Genomic DNA, 20,217 nt, shown 5'->3' with positions numbered 1-20,217 from the left:
GTTCAGCTCTCCTAGCATTTCACCTATCCTCAAAGTTACCAGAAGTGAAGGATCTATGCCTCACATTCAGAGCCAACGTTCTTTATCACCAACCAAGTCCAGGATGCGCGAGCAAATTCCATACTGCCCCAGGAGGAGCAGAAATAAGCAAAACTTCCTTCTAACCCCTTCCTTTGTTACCCCTTTTTCTACTTGGTTGTCCACAAGGGCTAAAAAGAAGGGACAGCCCTTTCTTCCAATCAACATTTCCATTCCCTCTAAGTCAAATCTGAAACCAAATCTAGCTTTTAATTGCTTAGCTCTTCAACAGCATAAACGGCCATAGGCAATCTTCATCTAATGGGAGATTGGTAATCCCATTTTAACTGATTTCTTGAAGAGAATAATATTATTAACAGCTACTGAAGCTAGGATCGATTTTGACCTTTTAAAATGCACAAAATTATAACATTGCTTGAATTAGCTTGTAAGAACTACAAAAAAAATTTTAAGTTGAAAAATGTGCTACTTGCCTTTTGATTATGTGTTCAAAGATGAAAGCAGGCATGATTGTAATGGTAACTACAGTCCCAGATGTTGAAAGTATGTCTGCAACTTGAGAGTCCTATTAAAATAACACAAAAGGCAATAAATTGAATTTAGACTCAACTGAACTGAAATCACAATTAGCTACAAAGTTCTCTTCCTTCTTTCATGGGAATGATGCGTCCTTTAAAAATCTGAGGCTCCAATGTCAATTTTCATCATCATTCTCTGCACCTGGCAGAGGGTCTTACTGTGTATGTGCTTAATAATGCTGGTTAAACTGAATTAATTTTGATAATACAGTATCTGATTCTTTGCATTTGATTCTTAGTAAACTGATTTATACAGAATCACATAAGATAATTTCTCAAAAAACACTTAAGATTGGGTGGCTAGGTGGCACGGTGAATAGAGCCCTGGAATCGGGAGGACCTGAGTTCAAATCCGCTCTCAGACACCTAACAAAAAAAACTAGCCAAGTGACCTTATAGGGGCGGCTAGGTGGCGCAGTGAGTAAAGCATTGGCCCCGGAGTCAGGAGGTCCTGAATTCGGTTCCGGCCTCAGACATTTAACACCCACACAAAAAAACTAGCCGTGTAACCTTGGGCAAGTTACTTAACCCCAACTGCCCTCCAAAAAAATGCAAAAAAAACAAAACACTAAGATCACAATATGGTTGCGTTTAACAAAACTATTAAGATTATTTATTACCAAAGCCCCCTTCTAAGACATTTAGACATTTTAACATACACCAAACAAGAGTTTCTAAGTTTAAACTTAGCTTTTCCAAGTTAACTATCACTGTCAATAATCATTCAACAATCATTGCTTATATAAATTTCCTATCTAAAATGAAGAGTAAAAATGAGAAAGCCAATTGCCTGATACAGGGCTTCTGACCAAATAAAACCAAAAAACATATGATACCCAAACTATAAAATTTTACCAGCATTGGCCTGTTCTCTAGAACCAATAAAAGCTATTCATTCAGAAGTATATAAAATTTTTTTGAAATCTATAAAATAAAAACTAGTGAAGAAAAGGCATATGATCACATTACCTTCAGGCCAATTACGTTCTGACCATTGATTTCACAAATGTTGTGCTCAGTAAGAAGACCATTTCTTGCTGCAGAACTGTCTTTCACTATAGAGGTTATCTTCCCATTTTTAAAAATGAATCCAACATGTCCTGTACTATCCTTATGCATGGTAATAGTGCGTTCAAATGGTCTGTGAAAATATTTTCAGGAAAAAATCTTATTAGTATATATATAATCTTGAGACAAATTTCTGGGCTACAGCACGCCTAACAATTATCTAAAAACACAATACTAAAATAAACCATCAACTTTTAATGTTCTAAATGTTTTCAACTTAACAGCTACTTTTGAGAGTTTCACTAAAAATGCTGGCTCTAACAAAGACATTTAAAAAACACCACTGTAACTGGTTTATGAAATTAAAGGCGGGGAAATCTGAGAGAAGCAGGTACTTTGCCAATATGCTTATCTCCCTCAGAATCCATGAAGCATATGCTCTGAACAAAGTACTGACCTTTTAATCACATGATCCTTTTTTAGAACTTTAGTAGTTCTTGGAAATATTAGTACTAGACACAGCTACTACTTCAAAGATAAAGGGGAAGGAAACATTAAGTGCCTACTCTGTGCCAGATATTGTGATAAATACTTTACAGATATTTCATTTGATCCTCACAACCACCCTGGGAGCCAGATGCTATTCCAATTTTACAGGTGAGGAAACTCAGGCATTGGCCAGGGTCACAGTAGTTTATGACTGGATTTTAATTTAGCTATTTCTGACTCCAGGCCCAGGATCTACTGTGTCAGCTAGCTGCCTCTTTATTATTTTTAACCACTTATAAAGCAGAGATGAGAATATTCCTCAAAAGTATTTTAAAGTAGTGTTAACTGTTAATGTCCTGGCTCCTTTCTTTCTTCCCACCTGCTCAGGAAAGTTTCTGTAGCACAAGATCTCTCAGCAAAGTAAGGTGTGTACCTATAATATGGGTGGCAATAAGGCAAGGGAGCTTCTGTTACTTTTTAAAAACATTGCAGCTCTCAAGTGCTGTAGGTAAAAGGGTAAAAATTTCTCTTTATCTGCTCAGGAATGACATCTTGGGAGGTATGGTCTGCAACCAAAGGCAACAGTTGTTTAAAATGTTGATGCAAGTGACTGCTAGGAAGGGACAGTGCCCAAAGCATCTTACTCAATGCCAGAAGACCTGATGTAAAACCCTATGTTCAGGCATCAGCTCAAACTCTCATAGCAAAGTTAAATAGGATAGGACAATAAAAAATAATTTAAAATATGACTGAAAATTTATGTGACAGTACAATCAGTTAATTTAGACATCACTAATTCAAAATCTGGGAAAAGCAGTAGTTACAAGTTATAAACCTTTCTGACATCTACAAGATTTCTGATATCTACAAGTTAAAAATTGTAAGGCATTATCTAATGTCAGTTAAGAATTACTATAAAAGTTCAATAGAATATCAGTTTGAATTTAAGGGTCAGAGCACACATAAACATCAAGATAAGTCTAAACTTCACTTCTCCCTCTGCCTTCCCTTCCAGCACCCTACTCTCTTCATCATACCATTACTTCCAATTCCTTGACCCCTCAGTTCTCTCCTAGGCCACATCTCTTGCCCTAGCCACTCTCTTCTCTTCTTCTCCCCATACCCTTAGTGAACCAATTCAATTCTACACTAACCTCCTCTCTTGAATCCCTTGCCCCCTTAATGTACTACTGAACATATCCAGGCAAGCCTCATTCATTGCCTTCACTCCTATACATGTACTGCTGAACAAAGTAGAGGAAAATCACATGATCATTCTGCCTGGATGTTACACAGCCTCAACTGGGCTCTCACTTCTGTTAAGCAATCCTACTAAACCTCCCTTATCAATTCACTGTCCCACTCTCCATAGAGACTCTTTCCAAACCTTTTCATCCCTCCTCTAGCCTCCCATGGCTCCCTCCCTGCCTTCTCGGCAGAGAACCTTACCCTCATATTCACAGAAAAAACTGAGGCCATTCACCATGAATTCCCTCTTCCCATCATGAATTCTCCTCCTTATCTCCTATCACTTAGGTGTCTTCGGCTACTCTTTCCTCCTTCACCTGTTTCACATGACGAAGTGGCCTTACTCCTTACCAAGGCTAATCTCTCTTCTTGTTCAAGAGACTCCATTCCCTCCCAGCTCCTCCCACAAACTGCCCCTCTATGATCTCCACCCTTATTTTCAATCTCTCCCTCTCTACTGGCTTATTTCCTACTGTAGACAAACATGCCCATGTCTCTTCCATCCAAAAAAACCCCATCACTTGATCCTTCCATCCCTGTTAACTATCCTCCTGGTTCTCTTCTGTCCTTTGCAGCTAAGCTCTTCAAAAAGGTTTTCTACAGTAAGTGCCTGCACTTTTCCTCCTCTCACTCTCTTCTTAACCTCTTACAATCTGGCTTCTTACCTTATTATTCCACAGAAAGTACTCTCTCCAAAATTACCAATGATCTTTGAGCTGCCAAATCCAATGACCTTTTCTCAGCGATTTCTCAATTGATCACTTTCTCCTCCCTGATACTCTTCTCTCTGGGTTTTTGGAACATTGCCCTCTCCTGGTTCTTATCCTATCTGACTGCTCCTTTGGCTCCTTTGCTGGATCCTCCCTCTTCCAGATCACACTAAGTGTCTCTCAGGGTTCTGTCCTGGGCTCTCTTCTCTTCTCCCTCTCTACTATTTGTCTTGGTAATCTCATCAGCTATCGAGGATTCAATTACCATCTCTATGCTGATGATTCTCAAATCTACTGCTCCAACCTCTCTGCTGCCCTCCAGTCTTACATTTCCAACTGCCGTTCAGATATCTTGAACTGGATGTCCTATAGGTATCTTAATCTCAACATGTCCAAAACTGGACTCATACTTCACAGCAAACCCTCCCTCTTTCCAACCTTCCCTGTTACTGTTAAGGGAACCATCATCCTCCCAGTCACCAGGCTCACAACCTAGGTATGTTAACCCTGACTCCTCACTGTCTCTCATCCTTCCTCTCCCATATCCAATCTTTTGCCAAGGCCTGTTGATTTTATATTTACAGTATCTCTCAAATACCCCCCCTTCTCTCTGACATTGCCACTACCCTAGAATGGGCCCTCACCTCCTCACACCTCATTATAATACCCTGTCAGTTGGTGTGCCTGCCACAAGCTCTTCCTTTCTCCAGTCCATCTTCATTCAAACCACCAACCAAAGTGATTTCCCTAAAAGACAGGTCCAACCATGCCCCCTTCCCCCCCAACTCCAGTGGCTATCAACTCAAGGGTCAAATATAAAATCTGATGTCTGGCATTCAAAGTCTTTCACAAACTAACACACACACCCAAAACACCTTTCCAACTTTCTTATACCTTACACTCTCCTCCCACTCCTGAAATGCCACGTACTCTTCCATCCTCAGTATTGGCCATTTTCACTGGCTGTCCCAGGCCTAGAATGTTTTTTCTCCTCTATTTCACATCCTGGCTCCCTTCAATTCCCAGCAAAATCCCATCCCACCATCTACAGGAAACCTTCCCAATTTCTCCTAATTCCAGTGCCTTTTATCATAATTATCTCCTATTTATCTTGTATATGGCTCATTTTGTAAATATTTGTTTGCATGTTATCTCCCCCCATTAGACTGTTAAGTTCCATGAGGGCAGGGCCTGTCTTTTCCTTCTCTTTGTTTCCCTAGTGTTTGGTATAGTGCCTGGCACAAAGCAGGTGCTTAATAAATGCCTACTGACTGACTGACTCACTGGAAACAGATTCCATAATGACCCCCACAAGTAAAAGTTACCCAGTTTTGAGTTATGTGTATCTCAAAGTAAAAAACTCTTAATTCTCAAAAAAAAAAAAATCCAGAATGACCATAACTTCCAACCAGTTCCTATTCACAGTTTTATTATAACCACATCTTTAAATTATATCTAGGTCAAAAGTAAAAATGGCATTATAGAGGCTCTCAGATACAGTGCTGGGCCTGAAACCAGAATGCCTACATTCAAATCCAACCTCAGACATTTAGTAGCTGTGTGACAATCTGGGCAAATCACTCCAACTCTTTCTTGCTTCAGGATTCTCAACAGTTAAATGGGAATAATAACAACACCTACCTCACAGGTTTGTTGTTGAATCAAATGGGATAATTAATGTAAAGCACTTAGCACAGTCCCTGGCACTAAATACTTAAGTTATTCCTTATTCCTCCCTGTCCTTCCCCCCATCATTTCATTGTACAAAATTGCTATATGCCACAGATTGAAAATGGATTTTGTTCTACCTACCATTTTTTTATTCAGTAGCAGCACAGATTTAGCAGAACAATACCATTAAGAGAAAAAGTAAAATGAAATAGAAAACTTGTAGGAAATCTTGCAGAGAAATTCACTAAACTATCTAGAGCCAAACAGTGATAATTGTTGAAAGGAAGTTATAGTCACAAAATCCTGAGGGGATAGGATAAGGGGAAGATGTGAAATCTGTTTGGCATTTAAATGTATAATGTTTAAATGTATAAACTTACTGATTTCTACTATCTTACCTGTCCCGAATAGTCATAGTAATCTTCTCTCCAAAAGCCTGTTTGAGAACTTTATGAGCTTTATCAGAGCTCCACCCTGCACAATTTTCACCATTAATTTGAAGAACTTGGTCCCCAAATCTCAGACCAACCAGAGACGCTGGAGAATTGGCCTGGACTAGCTGAACAAATACACCCTAAATGAATGAAAAAGAAAAAAATGCTAGAAATACTTTATAAATAAATATCAAGCAACATGGCAAATTCTTCTCAGAAAAGGAAAAAAAACAATTTACAAGTAATTCAAGGATATAAAACCAGCAAGTAGAATTCTGAAAACCATAAGACCCTTCCTCAAAGCATGACTTGATCATGCTTTGAACTTCTATCTATATCTACAGATCCCAACAATACTGGAGGGAAGAAAAGTAATATAAATTCTAGTTTTTATGAGGCGGAAAGGTTGTATTTTGTGAACCAAACAGGTATTAACACACTGTGTTAATTTTCTTTATCTGAAAAGGAAAAACAAAAGAACAATTCAACTCAAATTTGGCCATTTCCTCTGCAATTTAGGGCTTAGAATCCTAAATCTGAGATATGTAGCTATGTTTACTTCCCTAACTCTTGAAATATACCTAATCAAGTAAGATTAGGGTTATAAAGAATTAAAAAATGAGCTAAAGTCCCTTTCCCAGTTCTTGCCCAATGTCATCCATTTCTTTCTTACCAAGATCAAATGAGTGCCTTAATTACAGTAACAATAAATGCCTACAAGAGTGTGTGTGTGTGTGTGTGTGTGTGTCTGTTCTCTAAGAATTGGTGGAGCTAGCAACCTAAGTTCAGCGAATTTGAGGTTAGTTACAAGTGATGACTTTTTTTTTTCAGCCAAGAAGGTCACTAAGATAGTCTGCTAAGGTGTAGAGGGATTGTAAAAGAAAAACAAATATCAATGAAATCCTAGATCCTCAAAACTGAATAGTAGTTGACATGTATGTAGCCCCTTAAGACCTACACTATCAAGTAGTACAGTATTACCTCCATTTATCTGAGAAAACTAACACTCAATGAGATTAAGGACTTTGCCCAAGATTACCCACTGAGGTAGTCACTGACCCAGGATTCAAACCAAGGTACTCTGACTCCATTGTTTTTCTCCTATTCCATAAGTTCCCCTAGAAGGTCTGGTTCAAATCCCACTTCTGTTCCACATAAGCTTACTTTCTAAGGTTATAAACTGCAAAAAGCTGGGGGCGGCTAGGTGGCGCAGTGAATAGAGCACCAGTCCCAGAGTCAGGAGGACCTGGGTTTGGTTCTGGCCTCAGACACTTAACACAAAAAGACACTAGCAGTGTCACCTTGGGCACGTCACTTAACCCCAATTGTCCTCCAAAAAGCAAGAAAAAAACCTGCAGAAAGTGCCATCCTGCTCTAGTAGAGCATTTTCTCACCTCAAGATTCCCTAGATCACTACAATCACAGGTCTGATCCCTATACCAAGCTCTACCATAGGCTGCAATTAGAATTTGTGATGCATGGCCAGAAATAAACACACAACACCAAATAATGCTAAATGTGTTGTTTGAATATGACCATTTTACTTTTAGTATGATTCTAAAATGGCTTTCAGAATGGTTAGACCAATTCCCAGCTCCAAACAGTGCATTAATGTACCCATCTTTCCATAACTGTTCCAAAAGTGACTTTCCATGTTCTGTCATTTTTGCCACTTTGTTTGGTATGAGGTGAAGCTTCAGAGATGTTTTGATTTCCACTTGTTTATTTGAAGCATTTTTTCACACAGGTGTTAATTATTTGCATTTCATCTGGGAAAGCTGAGGCTGGCTGGCTTCCATAATTCAGGAGTTCAGTTACAGTAGAGCAGATTGCATGCCCACCCTAAGTTTGGCACCAATATGATAAGCCTCCGGAGCAGAGGGGTCACCAGACTGCCTAAGAAGGGATAAACTGGCCCAAATCAGAAAATTAGAGTAGTTTCTATACCAATCAATACTGGGATCAGGACAGTAAGTGGCTCTTGTACTTCCATCCTGGGAAGGGAAGGGAAAATTTTCTATATTCTTTGATGATGATTCTTGGGGACTGGCTTCTGGTATTTGCTATTTCTTTTAGTCACCTCTGTATCTTAGAAATGAGAACTCCATCAGAATTATTTGATACAATGATACCCTCCCCCTCCCCCACTGCTGCTTTCCTTATTATTCTAGGTTGCGTTCGCGAACGTTCATGCAAAACTTGTTCAATTTCAATTTCCTTTCTCCTTCCTTACATATTATGGCTCTCATGGAGATCTGACTTCTTCCTGAGAACACAGCCTCCCTGGTCACTTCTAGCACTGGCTATTCTTTCACTCATTTCCCGTCACTCACTGGTCAAGATGGGGAAGGTTGGAAGACTTCTTCCCCTCACTGCCATTTCTAGGTTCTCCCCCACTCCATCACTCAATAACCTATCTTCTTCTGAGGTTTACTTAATCCATCTAAACTTGGGTAGCAGTTGTCTAAGGGCCTCCAGGGCACTCCCCTTCCTTCCTCACTAAGTTCAGTATGGGGGGGTTCACAATCTTTCTCTTCTCTCTGCTGTCACACTAGAGGCACCCTCAAACACTCTACCCTCCTACTCCCTCAACTAACTTTTCCATGACCTACTCCACTCAGCCACAAAGATGAACATATCATCACCCACAAACTGACTACATTCCATGTTCATGAACTCTGAAATTCCCTCATTTGATCATAATCTATTGACATCTGACCTTTTCCTTTTTCTTTTTTGTTTTTTTGGAGGGGAGAAGGCAGGGCAATTGGGGTTAAGTGACTTGCCCAAGGTCACACAGCTAGTAAGTAGTAAGTTTCTGAGGCTTGATTTGAACTGAGGTCCTCCTGACTCCAAGGCCGGTGCTCTATTCACTTCGTCACCTAGCTGCCTGTTCCTTTGCCTTCTAATAGCAAACTCTGTTTATCAGGTTCCTGACCTCCAACCCTCAACCTTTCATTTCTCTTCTAGGTCATTACCCCTGAATAAGGCATACTCTTCCTTTAACTAGGTGCACTCTCCTCTCCCCAGATGGATTCCTTGACAAACCAGTTCAACTCTACACTATCCTGTTCTCTGTGTTATTGTGTCCTGCCATCAGACCTGGATCACTATGAGCATCCATTTCCTTTGTTTCTACATACAGGCTAGTGAACAAAAGTGGAGAAAATTGTGTAACCATGTTGACTGGGTCTGCTGCTGATTTATATTATATAACTTCAAATGGTTATATAACCAAAATAACTTCATTGTAGCCAAACAATCCTTTTGTATCTTCCTAATTAACTATCACACTTAGCATAGCAATTCTTCCAAACCTTTTCATCCCTCCTCAAACCTCCCATCACCCTCTCAACTGAGAACCTTATTTCAAATTTTACAGAAAATTGAGTGCATTTGCCAAGAGATTCCTCTTCTCCCCTCTGCTTTACCTCACGTCACTCAGATGCCTTCTGCCTTCCTTCTTCATCTGTCTTACCTTTTTGCAAAGACAACCCAACCGCCTTCTACACACGAGGGGTTCCATTCCATCCCATTTTCTCCAGCAGACTGACTCCTCTATCACCCCTACTCTCTCTTATCTTCAATTTCTGTCTACTGACTGTTTCCCTACTATATACAAACATATACATGTGTGTGCTCCAGTCTCAACCCTCCCTTCATCCATCCATCCCAGATAACTATCATCTTATATCCCTCCTTTCTTTTCTGGCTAAAGAAGGCCATCTATCATAGGTACCTCCACTTCCTTTTCTCTTACTCTTAACTTCAGTGTAGCTTCTGTCCTTACTTAACCAGTTATCTCTGCAGCCTTTGACACTGTCAATATCACCTTCTCCTTGATACTCACTTCTCTTTAGGTTTTCAGAACAACATTCTCCTTCTCCTACCTGTATGACTGCCTCTCTTCATTATCCTTTGCTAGATCTTTATCCAAGTCATTCCCCCTAAAATGGGCATCCCAGCAGGGCTCTGTCCTGGTCCCACTTCTCTTCTTCCTCTATACAATTTCACTTGATGATTTTATCAGCTCCCATAGATTCCAACTATCTCTATGCCAATGATTCTCAAATCTACTTATCCAACTCTAACCTCTCTGCTGACCCTCTATTTTTATATCTCTAACTGCCTATTAAACATCTCAAATTGGATTTCCTATAGAAATCTTAAACTCAACATGTCCAAAACTGACCCATTATCTTTCCTCCAAAACCTTCCCCCTTCCAAACTTCCCTATTCCTGTCAAGGGGACCACCATCCTCCCAGTCCCCATGCTCACAACCAGAGTGTCATCCTTGATATTACTTTGTTGGGTTCCCTGCCTTCTTATCTTGTGGAAACAGCCATAATTATTCTAGCTCTGGATTTTCAGAGTTTTTCATTGCAGGCTTTGGATCCCTCACCTCCAGCACAGTGTTCAATAAACAGTAAGTGTTTAATAAATGCTTGGGCAGCTAGATGGTATAGTGGATAGAATGCCAGACTTGGAGTCAGGAAGACCCGAGGTCAAATCCAGCCTCAGCCTTAGTAGCAGTATGACCCTGAGCAAATCACTTAACCCCATTTGCCTCAATTTCCTCATCTGCAAAACGAGCTAGAGAAGGAAATGGCAAACCACTTCAGTGTCTTTCCAAGAAAACCTCAAAAGGGGTCACTAAGAGGAGGTATGACTGAAAACAATTAAACAAACGAAATTAAGCAATAAATGCTTGGTTGGTTGTTGTCGTTTATTCTTGAAGAATATCAAAGTGATATCTCTATGTTGGGGTCAAGCTACAATGTATCTGACTATGACAGATAACACCAATATATGCTCAGAAGACTCTACCACAGGTCAGGTACAAATAGTCCATATGAACATCTGGAGCGGAGATGGCTCCAAATCTATGCATCTCATGTTTCTTTTGAGCTACTGCAATTCTGCTTTGCTCACGCACCTTCTTTGATGTGGGCACACCATGCTAGGTGATTCTGTGCCAGTGTTTCCCGTGTTTCACAATCAATTCCAAAGTTCTTCTGAGAGAAACTGAGTGTCCTTGTATTGCTTCTTCTGACCTCTGTGTGAGCGCACCTGACTCGTGTGAGTCCTCCATAAAATAGTCTTTTAGGCAAACATACATTTGACATTCAAACAACATGGCCAGCTCATCAGAGCTTATAGATGGCCAAAGAATTCATCCCCTGGTGACCAGCCTATTGGCTGATATTAACCTAGGCAGGTTCTCAGACATTAAAAAGTAGGTCCCTGGGACTATAGTCAAAGCCTATGTTCACTAGCCCAAACTTCAAGAAGCATGGGTAACCTCCATGTCACAGTGAGGCAGGAAAATATGGAAGAGGTTCTTATACTTCTAAATAAGGAAAAAAAAATCAAATACTCACATTGTCAACTGACTTAAGTCGAAGGCCAATTTTTCCCTGTTGATCTTTACACAAAATGACTTCCCGAATTCCTTGTTTAATTTCTGCTCTTCGAATTCCAGCATCATTACCAGTTATAGGAGCCACCATATAATTCACTGCAGAAGGCCTGGCCACCAGTTGCTGCTAAAAGCATAGATAATGTTATTATATTTAGAAAAGATTTTTTAAACATATTTAAAACAAAAATTTATAGTCATTTGCATATACTTTTTTCTTTCTATTTTTTTAATGCTTTATTAACTTCTGATTTACATCATTCGTTTCTGCCAGATTGAGTTACAAATTTTCTCCCTGTTTTTCCCCTACCCACCGCCCCAAAATAGCAGTCCCACAGATATCCCCTCCTCCAATCTGCTCTCTCCCATATTTTCTCACATACCCCTTTCGACTTTTCCAGTGGATCTCTATGCCTCAGTGCCTGTATATCTTATTTCCCAATTACATGTAAAATAGTATTAATAATAGTGTGTATATATATGTGTGTGTGTGTGTGTATACATATATATATATATATACACACACACATATATATACATATATATTTGAATATTTGATTTTAAAACTTTCAATTCCAGATTCATTTCCTGCCTTCCTTGTCACCCACCCTTACTGGAAAGATAAGGAGTTCAGTATACATTGTACATGTGTGGCTAATGCAAAACAATAACATAGTAGATATATTGTAAAAGACTGACTATATTTCCCTCCCTCCTAGCCCACCTCCCACTTGTTCTATTCTCTACTTTGATCCCGTCCCTTTTCAAAAGTGGGTGCTTCCAACTTCCCTCCCCCCCAGCCTGCCCTTCCTCCCATCATCCCCCCTCTCATTCCCTTCCCCCCCTACTCTCTCCTGCAGGGTGAGATACCCTATTTAGGGTGCATTTAACACCATTCTCAAGCCAAATTCAATAGAAATAAGGTTGACCCATTCCCTTTTGCCTTCCTATTCTTCCCCTCCATTGTAACCATTTTCCCTTGCCTCTTCTGTATGAGATAGTTGACCCCAATCTTTCTCTCCCCATCTCCTCTCATTATATTCCTCTCACCTCTTAATTTCACCTTTTAAGTATCATCCCTTCCTGTTAAATTGGTCCTGTGCCCTCTATGTATACTTGTAAACATATATACACACACATTCACATATGTATTCATATGCCCATATACCCTCATATATAGACATATATATATATTTCTAATCCCTTCAACTACTGAGAAAAGTTTCCTAAGTTACAATTATTGTTTTTCCATGTAGGAATGTTAATAGTTCAAATTTGATAAATTCCTTATGATTTCTTTTCCCTGTTTACCTTCTCATGCTTCTCTTGCTTCTTGTGTCTGAATGTCAAATTTTCTATTCAACCTTGGTTTTTTCATCAAGAAAGCTTGAAAGTCCTCTATTCCACTGAATGACCATATTTTCCCCTGAAACATGATACTCAGTTTTGCTGGGTAGGTGACTCTTGGTTTTAATCCCAGCTCCTTGGACCTCTGGAATATCATATTCCAAGCCCTTCGATCCCTCAGTGTAGAAGCTGCCAGATCCTGGGTTATCCCGATTGTATTTCCACAATATTCAAATTGTTTCTTCCTGGCTGCTTGTAATATTCGCTCTTTAATCTGGGAATTCTGGAACCTGGCTATAATATTCCTAGGAGTTTTCTTTTGGGGATCTTTTTCAGGAGGTAATCAGTGGATTTTTTCAACCTCTATTTTGCCCTCTGGTACTAAAACATCAGGGCAGTTTTCTTTGAGAACTTCCTGGAGGATGATTTCTAGGTTCTTACTTTGGTCATGGCTTTCAGGTAGTCCAATAATTTTTAAATTATCTCTCCTGGATCTATTTTCCAGGTCAGTGGTTTTTCCCATGAGATATTTCACACTGCCTTCTATTCTTTCATTTGTTTGGATCTGTGTAACAGCATCTTGATTTCTCATTAAGTCATTAGCTTCCATTTGCTCCGATCTAATTCTGAAGCAATGATTCTCCTTAGTGAGTTTTTGAGATTCTTTTTCCATCTGGCAAATTCATCTTTTTAAGGCATTCCTCTCCTCATTGCCTTTTTGAGACTCCTTTGCCATTTGAGTCATTCTGTTTTTTAAGGTATTATTTTCCTCAGTCAGGCTGTTGACTCTCATTTCATAATTTTCTTGCATTGTTCTCATTTCTCTTCACAATTTTTCCTCCACTTCTCTTATCTGCTTCTTAAGGTCCTCTATGGCCTGTAACCAGCTTGTATTTTCCTTTGAAGCTTTTGGTGCAGGAGTTCTGACTTCACTGTTTTCCTCCTGTTCCATGCTTTGCTCCTTTTTGTCCCCAAAATAGGAGTGTATTGTTGGAAACTTCTGTCTGCTTTGTTTCCTTTGCCTGATCATTTTGCCACTCAATTACTTGACTTTTGGGCTTTTTGTCACAGTAGGACTCTGCCACCAGACAGGGGAGCTTTCATCCCAAATGCTGGGGTTTTCTTAGCTGCTGGAGATATTAGATGGGTGCCCTCTCTGAGGTCTCCACACACTCTGGCAAGCTGGACACACACCCCAGGACCTCCACCCTAGACTGCAATCCAGATCCAAGCAGGTTAAAGCAAGAGCGATTTCCCTTCAGACTGGTGCTTGGTCCTGTTACACTCTGCAGGCCAGGAGCTGAAGCTGCCACGTGGCGCTGGCTGGCTGTGCTGGCGTCTCAGCAGCTTCTCACCCCGGGGGTAAAAGCCACGCATTCCCATTTATTGGTCCCAAAGTCCAGACTGCACTGACCTCTCACTCTGTCCTTCTGTTGATAAATCTGGAAATGGCCACAGCTGCTGCTGATCTGGAGTCTCTCTGGCTGGCAGCTGGTGAGGCCCGCCCTAGGGCTAAAGCCTCAGTGTGGGGCTGGGCTCAGCTCCCAGAGCGCTGTGCTGGTCGATTCCTGCCGGCCTGTCCTCAGCGGGAGGTTAGCTTCTCTGTGTCATTTTGTGTGTTCTGCAGCTCCAAAGTTTGTTTAGAGTCCCCTTTTTACATGGATTAGGGAAGGTGGAAGCCAGAGCCATGGGAAGGTCGTGCTTCTACTCTGCCATCTTGGCTCCGCCCCCCCATATCTCTGCATACACTCTTAAAGATAGCATTTTTAGACAGGTTTTTCTGCTAAAATATCTTGTCTCTTAATAAAACTAAATATACCTTTCTCAGAGTGGGCCCTTGTTCCCGTAACTATCCCCTCCATCTCTAGAGTTTTAATGTCTCTCTCAGTTATTTCCTTTGTACTTTTTGTATTTTATGTATGTAACCAATCTACCTCCAATATCTCTTCATAGAATTCATAGGTTATGCAAACCAGATGCACAAGTTAAAAAAAAAATAAAGGCTTATATACAAGAAAAGCTGCTGAAGTTTCAATTTTTTTCAATATTCTCTTTGCATGTTTCTATCTATTATTAGACTCTAATAGCCCATAATCATATGTAAAAGAAAATAAAGTGGACTCTTTGCCTATCCCAAAATAACAAACCGCTACATGTACAGCAGTCCATACTCCTTGATATTTTTTTTCAGAGAAGGGTAATAAAATCACTCTCTATGTAAAAAAATTGATCATAAAAATGACTGATTCTATAATGAAAGCATCAGGTCAGCTACTCACATTTTCAATTCAACAAATATTTATTAAGCATCTCTCAGAATATAACACTATGGTAGACATTAAGAGTTACACAAAATTTAAACAAGACACAATCTCTGAAACTTACCTGCTACTGGGGAGATAGGTAAAACATAAATATGCAATACTATGTAAGATTAGAATGTATAATAAATGCAAAATAGACATGATGAAAAATGCTATGTGAAGTTGGAAAAAGGAAAGATCAGGTCATATCAGCAAGCAATCAGTGAAGACTTCATGTAGGAAGTACCATCTGAATTGGCCTTAGAGAAAATGGAAATCATAGTGTGGATAAAGAGTAGGATCTGGTATAGGATGAGAAAGAGGAGAAGTGGAAAGTCAACAGAATATGATAAAATAAGGTAATTTCAGAGTTCTTGAACAAGGAGGTGATACATTTGTCAGTGATGGCAAGATCAAGAGTAAAAGATCTGAGGTGAAGGCAAGTTTGTTGCCTGCTTGATGGAAGGAACTTGCATTTTTCTTAGCTCTTAGAAATCTGCATAATATATTAGGAGATTAAACATCTCAAACACCTAACCCCTTACAGTTAAATGAAGAATTCTAGTCTATCTACGTTCACTGACACTTGGATTAGGCAGGGCTCTTCTCGTACTGACTGAATTGTCAGATAGCCTAATAAGGAGGGAATTCTAAATTCAACTCAGGCAAGATCATGTGGTCATTACTCTCCTAAACACTGAAATATGTGGAGAGAGAGGAAAATGTAGAAAGAATTACACAAAATGAAGCAATATTATATGTAACTTAAGATGTAGTATTTTATAGAAATAATATTAATTTTCTGAAATAGTTCAAATGTACTTTTCCTCCAAATACTATAAAACACAGAAATTTTACACTGGTTATATGCAAATATGAAATTGTAATAAATTAGAATTGGAATATAGTGTAGATATTAAGGCACCAGTTAGACTGTGAATAAAAGGACATACATCCAGTCTCATTACTTCCTTTGGACCTGAGGTCCAAGTCCAGCTCTAATAATACCATGGATTCTAAAACTATCAAAGAGATAATGTGTATTACTAATTACATGGTACATATACATTACAGTACATAAAGGTACAATCACATAAAGGCTCTATATTAACAATATGCTAAGTACAAACTTTACATACCCCCTGAGAAACTGCTCCAGGAACCAGGGCCATGTTGGTACGTATTTCTTCTTCATTTAAACTCAGGCCCATGTACTGAGAGAGTTCAGGATATAGTTTAGGATAGAGACCTAAGAAAAAGAAACTAAGTAACTTGAAGAAGAAAATGATAAGAATAGAAAGTGAATTTACAGTTTATAATGAAATCAATATTATCAGCTTCTACTTTACTCAATAATGTTCAGCTTTAAACAGGATAAACAAAGCAGTCATTTGTTAAGGCAGCTTCCCAATGCTTCCTACCTATACAGTATCAGAGAGGGGAGATCTTAATAAGAGTAACTCAACTCACATTTGGGGGAAAAAATAACAACACAAAAGATAAGGGGATGAGATTATGCTATAGGAAACGAAAGAAATAGCACCACTGCTCCAGAGTAGAAAGTTTTTCCTTGATATTTACCAAAGTATCTCCCAACCTAACTTCCTATGACTGACGGTTTTTGCAGTTACTTTAAATAAATCATTTTACTGGTCGAGATTTGTACTTCCACTCTTATGAAGAACTCACTGGTATGAAAACTCCCCCCACCGATGCAAATCTACAACTCCCTGGTTAGTGGATCAGCAACTTCAAAAAACTCCAACATATACACAGATTGCTTAGACCCTTATTTTTATATTACAATGAAATTCAACAAGGTAAGCCAAACTGAGGCTGCATTCTGCTCAACTTGTTTTAATCAATGAATTTTAAAACTTTATTGTTCAATTAGCAAAAATCTGCCTTCTCATCCTACAACCTGCCCCCACTTAAAAAAAACCACACACCAAGAATTAAAGAAAAACAAACCCAATTATATATATATAGTAAATAAAAAATTCCCACATTAGCTATGTCCCTCCAAAAGAGTCTTATTCTGTACTCTGAGTCCTTCACCTCTCTATCATAAGGGAGCATGTTTAATCATTACTCCTCTGGAATCATGGTCAGTCATTATACTGAGTTCCTAATCCTTTCAAAATTGCTTGCCTTTACCATATTGTTATCATTGCATAAATTGTTTTCTTGGCTTCATTTACTTCACTAGGCATCACCAGATCATCCAAATCCAAGTGTTCCCGACTTTGACTAAAATCATTCCCTTTACCATTTCTTACAACACAATTGTATTTCAACAATTTATCTATCACAACTTGTTTGCCCATTCCTCAATATATAGGCACCCCCTCAGATTCCCAGTCTTTGCACCTCAAAAGAGCTATTACTATTTTTATACAACATTAGAGTTCTGTTTGCTTAGGACTAATTCATCTCTCATTCCTCCTCCCCCCTTTCTTTCCTATTTCCCTACTGAATGAAATGTATCGCTGCATCCAACTCATTGTATGTGTATCCTTCCTTTAACAAATTTAGAAGAGTGAGGTTTAAAGTGTAAGCTGTTCCCTCATTTTCTCCTCCCTGTGTATTTCTCTTTCCCTCTTTCCATTTTTTTTTTGTTTTTTAAAGATCATCAAGACGTAACAGAATTCCTCCCAAGACTTGTCTACTTAGATTACCTCTGACCACTGGTGATGTTAGCACTTAGAGGGGACATATGTATCATTTCCTTATATTAGCATGAAACTATTTATCCTCGTTTAGTCAAATATTGTTCGTTAATGTTTTCCTATTTATATTTCTCTTAACTCCTGTTTTTGATCTTCAGAAGCTTCTATGCAGTTCTGGTTTTTACATCAAGAATGCTTACAAGTCCTCTATTTCATTAAAGATACATTCTTTCTGCTTCAGCATTATACCCAACCTGGTAAGTTATTCTTGGATATAAGCCCTTTGCCTTCTGGAACATCACAGTCAAGTTCTCCCTTCTTTCTAGCGGTGGCTGCTAAATCATGTGAGATCCTGACTGGTTCCTTGGTATTTGAATTCTTTCCTTCTGGCTGTTTGTAACATTTTTTCTTTGACCTGGAAGCTCTGGGTTTTGGCCAGGATGTTTGTGAGAGTTTTTATTTGGGGATTTCTTCAAAGAGGTTACCAGTGGATTCTGTTTCCACTTTGACCTCTGGTTCTAAGAGATAGGAACAGTTTTCTTGCGTATTGCTTGGGCCAGGTTTTGTACTTCTTGTGCCAAGCTGTTAATTCACTTTGTAACTCTTTCTTGCACAGGTCTTATTTTTTTCAATTTTTTCCTCAAATACCTTCATTTCATTTATAAGGACATTTTTCATGGGGAAAAAAAAAAAAAGCTCTTGCTTCATCTTTACTAGGAATTCCAGTTTAGCTTGTGTCCAAGTTTTTTCCCTAAGGCACTGTTACTAAATATTGTAGATATTTTGGAGTTATCTTCCGTGTTTGTATCTTGAGCATCTCTTCACCATAATAGCTCATTATAGTACGGTTTTTTTGTTTGTCCTTGCCTTCCACCTACTTCCCTGCCTCTGGACTTCCTGTTCGGGCTAGGCTTTGCCACTCTTCTGAAAGAATGGTCTAAGCCAATTCTGTTGCTGTTTTCTTAAGGTATTGAGTGTTGCAGTATTCTAGGATCTCAGGAATAGTCTAGGAACCTGCAAACTTTTAGTGTTCCCAAAATGATCTAATCCAAGGCAAAGTCTACTTGCTACAGACCTTGCTCTGAGCTCTTCCAAGTTCTTAACCTGGGTTTTGGTTTGAGAAATAATAGAAGGATGATATACTCGGTCCCATTAAGCAGCTTAGAAGCTCTGCTGGTTCAAAGTGACTTAAATACAGGTTCCTCTTAGGTCTGGAACTTCAGCCCTGACTATTCTTCTACAGGCTAAGTGGCCAAATGTTGAAACCGAGATCCTCCTCTGCTACTGGGGGGTCTGAGCCAAACCACTGCTCCTTGCTTCTAAATTTCCTTCTTTTTTACACCACCCAGAACTTCCCTCCCCTCGAATACCACTTCTGTGCACAGATCCTCATATCTCAGTCCACTCTGGATCTGTGACCCAGAACTAGGTAGGTAACAGAGCTGTCAGTTGGCACCCATCCCTGTTACAGGCTCCAATATGGGTGTGGGACCTCCCCTTATTCCAGCGTACTGTCTTTCCTTGGGTGCTAGAATGCTCTATACATGATATGCTCCTGCCCAATCCAGTCTCCAGTGTCAGAAAACCTCTACATCTGTCTCTCTAGACAAAAGATTCACTGAGATTTCTTTTGGATTTCCCCATCAAGTCAGTCTAATGTATTCAATCTGTTTGGAGTTTTATAGACAGAAGTATACTTCTTCCTCCTACTCTGTTATCATAGGTGCCATATGCACATCACCAGTTTTGTGGATAACATAAAGCTAGAAGAAATAGCTAATAAAATAGATTAGTTTTCAAACCCCAAACTATCTCGGTCTCAAACAATGAGTCAATAAAGTAAATTGCAACTTAATAGGGACAAATATAAAATCTTAGATTTTATCTATCAAATACAGAGATACAGAGAGAATATATATCTGGGGCTGTGTAACAAATACGTATCAGTGGCATGGCATGAAATGCCAGTTTTCCTGATTTCAAGGCTAGCCATTCAGCCAGTGTATTGTGCTTAACAATAACCCCACACTTCCCCTCCCCCCGACTTAAGTTTTGAAGTCAGCAACACTGGGATTTCATGTCATGACACTGACACATTAATAGCTACACCTCCCACATATATTCTATGATACCTAGATAATCACAGGAAAGTCAATTAGCCTCTCAGTGCCTCAAGCAAAAAGACTCTAACTGATGAATTGAAAAGTTGCACTGATGGCAATATGTTCAATAATGGAAGCTACCTACATTGATGAAACTGTAGGTTTGGACAAAAAAATACATATAAGATAGAGGAGATGT

The 20,217-nt window shown here is 39.3% G+C and overlaps 1 protein-coding gene across 2 annotated transcripts in view; it reads right to left on the bottom strand.

The window, feature by feature from the left end:
* Positions 1-20,217, bottom strand: part of SDCBP (syndecan binding protein) — a 39,987-nt gene that overhangs the window by 1,715 nt on the left and 18,055 nt on the right. Inside the window, exons 4-8 of one of the 2 annotated variants that reach the window (XM_069099989.1) lie at positions 16,387-16,496; positions 11,560-11,724; positions 6,142-6,317; positions 1,587-1,758; positions 513-604 (exon numbers count right to left, since the gene is read on the bottom strand). In XM_069099989.1, coding sequence (XP_068956090.1) covers positions 513-604; positions 1,587-1,758; positions 6,142-6,317; positions 11,560-11,724; positions 16,387-16,496 — 715 coding nt within the window. The remainder of the gene's footprint in view (positions 1-512; positions 605-1,586; positions 1,759-6,141; positions 6,318-11,559; positions 11,725-16,386; positions 16,497-20,217) is intronic. The other variant, XM_069099990.1, reaches the window with a different exon arrangement.

This window comes from Petaurus breviceps, unplaced genomic scaffold (assembly GCF_028583685.1).
Source record: "Petaurus breviceps papuanus isolate PSGF00001 unplaced genomic scaffold, PetGlider_PUasm1.0 38, whole genome shotgun sequence".
NCBI lineage: Eukaryota > Metazoa > Chordata > Mammalia > Diprotodontia > Petauridae > Petaurus > Petaurus breviceps.
The sequence above is the reverse complement of the archived record's forward strand: the minus strand, read 5'-3'. Positions and strand labels throughout refer to the sequence as shown.